Here is an 11,655-nt window from a genome sequence, read left to right as displayed (position 1 = left end):
TCAGATGGGGGGACAGGAGACTCAGTTTTGAGTAGTATGCCTTCCTCTTTTGAATCCTTTGGAATAGTGATGAGACAAAAAGATGTGGTTGTCAAGGATTTCAATTGCCACTTTCTCAGGAGTTTGTTATCTTCCTGGGTTGGGGCAAATTTTAACTTTGAAAAATGAATCCAGGAGGGAAAACTTGACAGTTTAAGCATCCTTGGTGTTGTCAAAATGACCAAATAAGGCCCACTGAAATTGGTTTGGAGTGGCTTTAGGTTGAGAGTTTTACAAAGACTTAGCCTGCTGGGATAAGCTGTAATACAGGCAAGTCAAGGTAGAGTTTTGGGGAGAAAGGAATGCAAGAAATGGTGCCGGAATTGGCAAGCATGGCCTAATACTGGAATATAATCTCCAAGGCAGAAAGGTGAAAAGGGGAAACTGCCTAAAATGAAAAGGGGCTTGTACATTAATTGAAAAAGGCATGGCGTGGGAAATGGGATGTGATGCAAAACCCCTGAAGATACAATGGGAAGAAGGATGGGTGGTTTAGGTTTGGAGTGTAAGTTTTGTGAGATGAATCTTATGAGACCATTCATTCTTGCCACCTGACCTGAGGATTGTGGGTAACAGGAGGTATGATGCTTCCAACTTACATTTAACCTCCAGGTAACTTAAGAATGAAAGCTTGGGCCTAGTGCAGTAGCCTAGTGGCTAAAGTTCTCACCTTGCATGTGTTGGGATCCTATATGGGCACTAGCTCTAATCCCGGTGGCCTCATTTCCCATCCAGCTCCCTGCTTGTGGCCTGAGAAAGCAGTTGAGGACAGCCCAAAGCCTTGGGACCCTGCACCCACGTGAGAGACCTGGAAGAGGCTCTTGGCATCGGATCAGCACAGCTCTGGCCGTTGCAGCCACTTGGGGAGTAAATCAACGGATGGATGATCTCTCTCTCTGTCTCTCCTCTCTGCATATCAGTCTTTCCAATAAAAATAAATAAATCCTTTAAAAAAAAGAATGAAAGCTTGTCCATTATCAAATGGATTAGAAATGGGGAGGCAAAATAGAGGGATGGCTTCTTGTACAAGAAAAGTCACCACCATGTCAGCCTTCTCTGATAAGCAAGGGAAAGTCTCTGCCTACCCACCCCCACACCCAAATCACCAAAACCAAGTACCTGCTTTATCTTTCTGAACAAAGCCATATAAGTAAAACATACTTGCCAGTCCTATCCAGGAATCTGCCCTCCGGTCTGGTGGATACCGGTTGAGATGGCAAAGGAGAGAGGTCTTTTGAGTTAGGGCTGGCCTGAGTGACAGCAGAGAGGCAGCATGAGAGACAAGGATAAAGTATGAAACAGGGAAGTAAAAGGGTGAAGAATTTATTCCTATATGAAATTGGTTGTGAAGGGAAGTGAGAAGACCCAAAGCCCCGTTTCAGAAGTTTTACCTAACTATTCTTAAGAAACAGACTGTGCTGTGTAACTGCCAAATCAGTCCTTTCTGCTGAGTACAGCAGAGGCTAATGAAGGTAATGTTAAAAGCAGGGAGGTTGTGGAGGGCTGGTCCACACTGCGTGATATGTTGCTTCCCTGATTGCTTTGTTGTCTCCCAGGGCAATAAAGGGGTTTTTTTCTTTGATGTCTTTGTTCAATGGAGGATGGCTACCTATTGTGGGAGTTTTAGAATAAGGCTTCCATGGATGAGGAGGGAGCCTTAAGTTGTAAAGTACCCTCTTTCTCACCAAATGGAAACAGGAGAATGTGCAATATGATAGGCATATTGGGAGTCTGTGAAAATATTTACTTTTAGATCTTTGGCCAGTGAGGGCTCAGGCAAGAGCAATCATCTCTGCTTGTTTTGTAGTTGACTCCACATTGTATGATGGCAGAGCACATCAAAGAGAAGCCCTTAATCTTAGTTGAGCCCCTGTGTGTAAGCCAGCCTAGGGGTGGGTGTGTGGATTTACACAAGGAGAAACTGCAACTGTCAGGAAAGAGGTTTAGGAATAAAACAAAGAATGCAAACCAGTTGTGTTGGAGATCTTTAGAGTTAGTGGGGGTGGGAGCTGAAAGGAGAGTGGCAGGATTGAGAGGAGCATCTCTGGAGTTTGACACTGGGGTTCTGTTGTAGTGACAGAGGGTTTATAAACAGGTAGCTGATATTATAGAGATGGCCTGATGAGATAAAGGGGCCTGAATACAATATGAGATGTGTATTGCGAGATTGTGAGAATTAATTTTGAGCTTTCTAGTATTAGCTGTGAAGCTGCAGCAAGGACACAGAGATTGGTTGGCTAATCCAGCATGGTTTTTTCCAGCTGCTTAGAGAAGTAAGTTACTACTGGTTGAATATCAGGGTCAGAAAATTGGGCAAGCAGTCCAAGTGTGAAACTCCTCTTTGCTTTTATATACATAAATGAATGGGTTTAGAGGACTTGGGAAAGCAAGGGCTGGGCTGGGCTGAAATGAGAGTTTTATTCAGCTGACTGAAGGCAGTCTAATAAAGGCTGGGGATTCAAAGCAGTGATGGGGTCCCCAGAGACCGCCTGATACAGGGATCTTGTGATAACACAAAATTGGGTATTCACATATGAAAAATTGGTCAATTCTAAGAAAGATAATACAGTTGATTTTGATTGGGGAATAGGGACTTAATGAGTTAAAGACTTGGGGTCTTGCGTAAACCTCCTGTGTGTAGATGTTATGTGGAGTCCTAGATGGGTTCTTACCTTGGTTTAAAAAAAACTAATCCTTTTGGGAGGAAACTTGCCGGTGCACCATGAGGTTAGAAGCTTGTTAGTCTGTGAAATACATTTTGTCAAGGAAGAGGGTTACATAGGAGGAGATCATCTACATACTGGAGAAGAGTGTTAGGTTGTAAGGACAATACACAGAGACAATTTGATAAAGCCCATCCAAAGACATGGGGGCTGTCCCAAAAACCCTGGGGGAGGAATGCTCAGGTTAGCAGTTAAGAAATTTTAGTACAGGGGTTTAAATAAGTGTGAAAACACTTCGAAGAAAGGATTAAGGATAGTAGACAAAGAATCTTCCAGATCTATAGCAGTGGCACGTGTATGGGAATAGAAGACAGGAGGGGGTGCAGGCTAGGAAACAGCCAGAACTACAGAAAGTACAGCCTCATTTATGATATGTAAATTTCATAACAAGTAGTGATTCACCAGGTGTTTTTAAAATAAAGGAAAAATGGGATTATTATAAGTGGAATTAGCTGGTCTGAGTCTCCCAGCTGAAAGCAGAGTAATGAGTATGGGTTGAAACCCTTGTAAAGCCTGTGGACTCAGGGGACATTGGGGATTTTAAATAAGGAGTGATTATTTGAGGATTTTTTTATGGGAGTATGGTGGGGTACAACTGAGGGATGTTAAGTATCCCAGAAACAGATGTCTAACTCCTAGGAAAGATATCTGTAAACTGTGAAAGATGTGGAGTCCTGGTTGGAGTGCAGGGGTGGAGAGGGCTAGCAATAGGAAGGTAGGGTAGGCAGACAAGGGTTGGAAGACTAAAAGGTAATGTTAGAGTATAGCTTAGAAAGTATGTCCCATTCAAAGAATGGAATCAGACAGATTGGTAGGATAAAGAAAAAGCGAGTGAAGATAGCAGATCCTAATGAGCAAATAAGGCACTCAGTTTTAAGCAGCTCTGAAATTTGGTCATTGACCCCTGTAACAGACAGGGGAAAAGACTAAAAGTCCCATGGGTTCTCACAAAACTGAACACATAAATCTTAAAAAAAAAAAACAACTGACCATATATACCTGTGTGAAAGGAGAAAGGACATCATTTTACCTGGTCCCTTGAGCTGAATCCTGAAGTCTACACTGGTGTTAGTGATGGTGATGGCAGAGGCCCTCAGCTCAGACTTAGTTAATCCTCAGCAACTGGTTCAAGATCAGGGCAGCATAATCCAAGCTCAGGTGTGAAACTGGAAGGAATGACCCCTCTCCCAAGGAGGCAAGGGCTCTCAGACTTCCAGGTTCCTCCTATCTTACACACTGGATGTGGCCCCAGTAGAGTCCAGGGATTGCAACAAACTCTTGGGCAGCATCCTTCCATGTTACACCTGAGATAAGGCCCTGGAAGCTCTGGAGGACATTGGTCAGAGGGTTTTTTTTTTTTTCTTTTAACCTAGCTTCCTTGAAATGCAGAAGGAAGTAGTTGGCACTTAGTTTTTCTTAATTCCCTACCTTAGGGGCAGTCTTTTTTATTACCTCTAACATGCATGCTAGCAAATGGGCCATTTTCACACATTCCATTGACTTGCATTGATAAGTCCTCTTGCAGTCATTGGCGGATTAATTCCAGCAGAGTACCAGTTAGGGTCCTGTGTGGGTAAGGAGTTGGCAAAGCTTTGTGATGACAGCCTAGACACAGGCCTTCTCTTCAGTTGTAGCTGGAGAGGAAATAATAACATAACATCCTGATAGGTTGGGTCACAGCAGTGAGTATGACAGAGGAATTTCTTGGTGTCTTAGGCAGAATCTGTGGCACTGGAGACTAGGTGCTCTTCATTTTAGGCTGGATCAGAAAGTGAGGATAGAATATGGCTGTTAAGGACACCCTCTGCACCAGCCACTTCATGGAGGGACAGGACAAGGGCTGGCAGTGGATGGTGAGCAACAGGAGGCAGCAGTGGCTATTACGAATATGGAAGAATGGGAGAGAAGGGAACTAAGAAGGTTCACAGGGAACCGATAATTCTGAGTGGCTGCCAGGAGCATGACCGGGTACAAGGAGGATGGGCTGGGAGCAAGAGTGGGAAGAAGATACACGTGAACAGGTAGAAGGGGGATGGGGTGGAGCATGAGTGGGAAGGAAGAGACCTGGTGAAGGATTCGGAGGGTGGAAGCTTCCACAGAGGGAACCGAGGTGGTGTAGGGAGGAGGACAGGACAGAAGGACATGATCTCCAATGTTAGAGTCAGGCTCAGATTTGGTGTCTTAGAGGCTCAGGGGTTAGGTGCCTGATTTTCAATCTGAGGATAATTTGACAGATGGTGCAGGACTGACAGAGAGGAGGGCGACTATGGAGGTAGAATGGCCATACTTAGGGAACCGCAGATCACTTCCCACTGAGCTTGATGAAGCTAGGTCCTGCAAAATCTGGGAGTCAAAGGTCACATTTTTGGGCCACTGACTATTATTGTCTAGTTTATATTGTAGCCAAGCCAAATTATAGAAAATGATGAGTCTCAGGCTTATTCACTCCCAACACCCAATAAAGACTTAAGATTCTGGAGGAGACACCCATTAAATGAGTCCTTAGATGGTCAGGACTGTGTTTCTCATGTGGAAACAGAGTTCCAGAATGGGGGGAGGAGAGATGCGGGCATCCCCAAATCTAGCTACCTTAAGACACTGAGACCATCTCTGGGTTCCAGGCATCGCCAGGGTTCCAGAGGTCACTTCCAGAAAAGACAGTTCTTCAGGCCAGAGGAAGGACTTTGACCAAGTGCCAGGATTTTCAGACAAAGTCCAGTGAGGCTCCCCATACGACTCTAAGGAATTCATCTCATTTCCCAGGATCATGTGGCGTGTCCAAGGAGCACAGACCAGTCACCTTCCTAGGTTTTAGGATCTTCTATGTCTCAATAAGGCCAGGCAGTGGCCAGTTAAGGATAACGGTGCAGATTATCATGGCAGGAGATGTAAGATTCATACACAGACAGCAAGTGGGGGAGCTGAAAACAGGTTCATCCCCTGGGCAGTGGGCAGCCGTCTTTCTGCTCTCCTTGCCTGAGGAAGAGGCATTGCCTACATGCAGAGACCCACATCCACAGCAATAAAGTGGATATGAACAGGTAGAAGACACCCTTGAATGAATATGTCTCTCAAACCACATTATACAAATAAACACACAATCTATACACTAACATGAGAAAATCTACATATATGATTCTGTCAACAATGATATATCTATTTTTAGCTTCTAGAGACAAGATCCTAAATCACAAATCTCCCTGCTAACAATTCTGCTATGTGTGAGTGTTCCCATTCTCTCAAGTATACCATAAGAACTGGAATTTTGTCTTTTCAAACAAAACACAATAAAACCTGATCAAATTTTAAACGAACATTTTAAAAAAACCTCAAACACCTCTGTAGTAGGCATTTATCATAAGAATGTAACATTTTAATCACAAAAAGTAAAATTACAAAATAAAGAGGCACAAATTGTAATCTGCACATCAGATTACTTCTTTCAATGTGTCATCAACCTTCACAAATAAACATAATAAAAAGAAATATGGTAAAATATATATTTAATATTACCTCCATCATAAATTAAAATATGAAAAATTTTGGAACCATGGTCTATACATACAAAAAACTGACCACTGAAAGATGAAAATAATACATGTAACAGTGTAAGTTTTAATATATAAATTAAATGTCATTTCATCAGCTGTTAGTCACATTACTCTAAATATTATATCATGTATTAAAATACTAAAAAGCTAAAAAATTCATTGCAATATAGATACAATGTGGGAAAAATACATATTTGTGGCTATATACACAATCTAAATCAATCAGTTCTATACAACAGTTTTCCAAAATATAAATGGCACTTTACATGCAAGAGAACATACCAGTTGGATGTCCTCATATAATACATTGGAAAATAAAGAGAAAAAATATCCTTTTAATAAGATAGTCACATGGCAGAAGTGGAATGTAGAAGAACATTTGCCTTATACAATCTTGGTTAAGATTTTAAAAATATGAAAAGGGACAGTTTTTTACTATTTTTGATTAACATTTTAAAAAATTAAGTCTACTGTGATTGTGTGTTCTCTAATCGTGTCACAAACAGAGAAAACGTAAAAAGGGAGAGAGAGAGAAAAAAAAAAACAGAAAACCTGATCCTTTATGAATTTTAAACATCAGCCTGCCTATGGGCTGCATTTAGGCTGCTTTTCTGTCGACAGCTTCCTAAATTACTTTTGCCACTCTGAATTGTGCATCAGCAGTCCGATGAGTTTTCCAGGCTTCATTATGCCATTGTGTAACCATAGCTGCCACAATGTAGTGCCACAAGAAGTCTGTCCTTGAGGATTTCTTTACTCGGGTATTCAGGTAACTTCAGCATGTTGATGCTTTAGGAGAAAAATACACCACCATTACACAAGGTATCTATGACACGTCTGATTGTTTTGTCTAGCTGTGAAAACACTGCTCATAATTATAAAACCACTCTGAAATTTGCATTCAAATTGGAAAACCCTGAAGTAGTACTGAAAAAAAAACCTGCTGCAATGCAGTTTCTTTTAGCATGCAAATGTAGTAGAAGAAAATAAGTTCTTTTGAGCTGAAAATAAGCAACAGAGCAATTCAATTTGAAGTGACTGGGTAACTCAATGATACCTATGACAATGTAACTTCAGTGATACTTAAACAATATTCAATTAAACTACAGGTAGCCAGGAGTTCTCTACAAATTTCCTCTATTCCAAAAAGGGGGCACAAGAATCAATGAATAAATACTTATTTGTCATCAGTGATTCTAAAACCCAGAACAGAGATCATAGTTAAGGTTGTCTTCTCTATGTAGTAGTACTAGTGTCAGAGCTTTGAACATTCAGAATTTAGTATGAGGAAGGCATATAGGCTACTTGTTAAAATGCCAGTTAAAACACCCACATCCCACATCACTGGAGTGTCTGCTTCAATTCTAAGCTCCATCTTCTACTTTCAGTTTCCTATTAATGCACATGGTAGCAGGAAGTGGGATGGCACAAGTAACTGTGCTTCTACAACCTTACATAGGAGGACTGAGTTCCTGGCGCCCAGCTTGGTCTTGGCCCAGTACCAACCTTGATAAGCATTTGGGGAATGATCAGCAGACGAGAGCTTTCTGTCTCTGCCTCCCAATTGAGTAAATGAATAAAGGAAAGCAAAAGTCATCAGACTAATTTCATAACCCATTTTAAATAGATCAATTTAACATACCATGTGCTTGAAGTAGGCAACAGATTCGGGGTATATGGCACAGCAGCAATCGTAAAGTTCTGTAATCCACTTCCACCCATGATGTTAGCAAACCCACCATGCGGGACCCTGGAACTAAGAATTCATGTCTTAGTATACTGTAACCATGAACCAAATATACTGTTAGGATAAGATTTTGAAAGTTGCAAAACCACAATTTATTGCTGTAAATTGCTTTGTGGCCTATTAGAAAGTTTCCATGGAAACATTCCTCCATATTTTTATAAGCTATCCCATGCTTTCAATTGCTGATGCCCATATCTCTACTATTTTACTTACAGTGCTGTATTTACCATTATTTGCTTTTATGTATCTTATAGTTAACTATGGTAATTTTGATGGCCCAAACTGGTCACATTTACATCTGTGTCCCTTGGGTTAGCGAAACATCTGGTATCCAGTAGATACTTGTGGACTACTTGTTCAATAAATAAATGTTTGGCTAATGCAAGCAACAAAAGCTCTTCCATGTAATCCAAATGGCTTCCCAATTTGTGGAAAATACATAAGCCCAAAGGCTTCTTGTTCTGCTTTGCTTTTCACAGCTGGAAAGTTAGAATTTTTAATTTTTACATTTCCCTTTCCTTTTTTAGGAACACTTCATTTCAGAATATTTTTAAACTTAGAAAACAATACTTATTGGACACTGAGAATATTAACCACATTTTAAAAAATAACAACTAACATAAAGGACCACAGAAAGGCTAACATTTAATTATAATACATTACTAAGAATTTTAATCTTGAGTTCATTGCTAGAGAGAATGCAATCACAACTTCTCAATATCTGCCTACTTGAAAGTCATATGTGAAAATGTGATACTTTAGTGCTTTCTGGATAAATTAAGAACGCTAACAAAAAAAAATCTATTGGGTAAGTATCAAGTGTATATTCAAGACAGAAACATGATATTGCAATTCCAAATATTTTCTAACACAGGATTCATTGCACAAAGTATAATTTGATTGACTTTACTATTGAACCTTAAAGAGCCAAACAATGTTGAAAAAGGAAAACAAAGAAGGTTCACACATTCTGAATTCAAACTCTCTATGACCTACAGTAATCAAAACAGTGCAGTACTGGCATAAAGACAGGTATATAAACCAACAGAACAGAACAAAGAACGCAGAAATAATCCCTTATATACATGGTCAAATCATGTTCAACAAGAGTGTTCAGTAAGAGTGCCAAAACATTTAATAGAAAAAGAATAGAATTTTTCAATATAGTATATTGAGAAAATGGAATACTTTCCATTAAAAAGAGGTTGGACTCTCAGCTTATATCATAAACAAAAACTAACTCAAGAGAGATCAAAGGCTTAACTACAAGAGTTAAACTAGGGGCTCATATTATGGCATAATAGTTAAGCTGATTCCTGCACCTTCTACAGGCATCAGCTCAAGTCTACGTCCAATCTAGTTCCCTCTAACGTGCCTGGGAAAGCAGCATAGGAGGTCTGAGTGATTAGGCCCCTGTACCCATGTGGAAGATCCAGAAGAGGCTCTAGGCTCCTAGTGTTGGCCATTGTAGCCATCTGGGAAGTAAACCAGCACATGGCAGATCTCTGTTTCTCTGTCTTTAAATTACATGGGAATAAGTATATCTAACTTTATAAATTTATTTTTTTATTATTTTCTGTGATACAGTTTTATAGGTATTCCCTCTTTAGTAACAGTTACAAGTTTAACATCTTGCTATTTAAGTGCATAATGACACTGTAGGTATAAACAAAGGTAGAAAACCTAGTAAAGCATTGTCAAGGTAGACTTAACCGTTTCACTGTGAGTTCTCCTTTTATTCGGGAGTAGAGATGTCTACAGCAACATATTTTCACTTTCCTGTATGCTAGTCTCAGTTACACAGTTCATGTATGAGAATATGTGTATATACCTGTTCCCTACTCCATTGCTGGTGGGAGTGTAGACTAGTGTAGCCATTATGGACGTCACTATGGAGAGTGCCCAGACAACTGAAAATTGATCTACTATAAGATGCAGCTATCCCACTCTAGGGAATATATTAAAATAAAGTGAAATCTGCATAGAAGAAAGCAAAAAAAAAAAAAAAACTATAAAAGTAATACAAAATATCAGTGAAATTAAAAGGTTTTTTTTGAGAAGATAAACAAAATCAATAAACATTAAATAACAATAACTAAATGAAAAAAAAGATAAATAAAATCAAAGATGAGAAATGACATGTACAGCTGACACTACAGAAACACAAAGAATCATTAGGGACTATTATGCTCAACTATGCACCAACAAATTGTAAAACCTAGGAAAAATGAATAAATATTTGAATATTAAAATTGAACTATGAAAACAGAAAATCTTGAAAAGACCAAAAATGAATAATGAGGCTGAATTAGTAATCAAGTATCACAATGAAGAAAGACCAAGGATCAAATAGCTTCATTGTTGCACTCTACCAATTTTTTTAATTATTTATTTATTTTTATTGGAAAGACAGATCAGATTTATGGAAAGAGAGACAAAGATCTCCATCCACTGGTTCACTCCCCAAGTGGTCACAACAGCCAGAGTTGAGCCAAACCGAAGCTAGGAGCCAGGAGCATCTTGCAGGTCTCCCAAAGCTATGGGCCATCCTCTACTTACTGCTTTACCAGGCTTTCTGCCAGGAGCTGGAGAGAAAATGGAGCAGCCGAGACACAAACGGGCGCCTGCATGGGATCCCAGGCATGTAAGGTGAGGATTTAGCCACTGAGCCATCGCTCTGGGTTCTCTACTAACTTTTTCAGGATGAATTAATACCAGTTTCTTTTGAACTATTCCAAAAGTTTGAAAGGCACAAACTTGTGTAAATTCTCTATGAAGCCAACATAACCTTAATTTCAGAACCAAAGACATAACCAAAAAATACCTATATGCTCTGACCCTTGAAAAACAGATGGAAAAATGCTAAAAAAAAAAAAAAAAACAAAAAAACAGTACCAAATCAAACTCGACATCACATAAAAAAGATACTCATTATAAAAAGTGGGATTTACCCAGAGATTAAGCATGATTCAATATATGCAAATCAATAAATGTAATACATATTAACAGAACAAAGGATAAGAATCATAGGATCATCTCAACAGACAATGGAAAAGTTCAACACCATTTCACAATAAAAAACACTTGAACAAATTAGGTTTAGAGGGAACATAACTCAGCATAATTAAGGCCACACATGACAAACCCACAGCTAACATATGGGGAAAAGGCAAATTCACGATAATACTGAAACAGCCATTAGGCAAGATAAACCAATGTTTAACAGCACACAAATAGGAAAAGGGAAAGTCAAATTACTCCTTTTAGAGATGACATTATTCCAAAGAGAGAGAAATCTAAAACTATTAAGTGAATACAGTAAAGTTTCAGGATACAAAATTAACATGCAAAAATCAGCAGTTTTTAAGACACCAATACAAAGTGCACTGAAAAGGAAAGTGTAACAGAAATCCCATTCACAATGCCTACCCCAAAAGAACCTTGGAATCAGTTTCACCAAAGATATGAAAGAGCAGTACCACAAAAATTACAGAACACTGATTAAAAAAAAACTTAGCCACAAAAAAATGAATCAACTTTCCATTATCACGGATTAAAAGAATTAAAACTGTTAAAGTATCTATATTGTTCAAAG

General features: G+C 39.3%; 1 protein-coding gene across 2 annotated transcripts in view; it reads right to left on the bottom strand.

Moving 5' to 3' along the window:
• Positions 1–6,113: 6,113 nt before the first annotated feature.
• HACE1 (HECT domain and ankyrin repeat containing E3 ubiquitin protein ligase 1) overlaps positions 6,114–11,655 on the bottom strand; it is an 86,134-nt gene continuing 80,592 nt past the window's right edge. For both annotated transcript variants that reach the window (XM_058660408.1, XM_058660412.1), the window contains 2 exons: positions 7,956–8,069; positions 6,114–7,102 (listed from right to left, as the gene is read on the bottom strand). In XM_058660408.1, coding sequence (XP_058516391.1) covers positions 7,000–7,102; positions 7,956–8,069 — 217 coding nt within the window. In that variant the 3' untranslated portion in view covers positions 6,114–6,999. The remainder of the gene's footprint in view (positions 7,103–7,955; positions 8,070–11,655) is intronic.

This window comes from Ochotona princeps, chromosome 1 (assembly GCF_030435755.1).
Source record: "Ochotona princeps isolate mOchPri1 chromosome 1, mOchPri1.hap1, whole genome shotgun sequence".
NCBI classification, from domain to species: domain Eukaryota; kingdom Metazoa; phylum Chordata; class Mammalia; order Lagomorpha; family Ochotonidae; genus Ochotona; species Ochotona princeps.
This window is presented reverse-complemented; position numbering and strand designations above follow the sequence as displayed.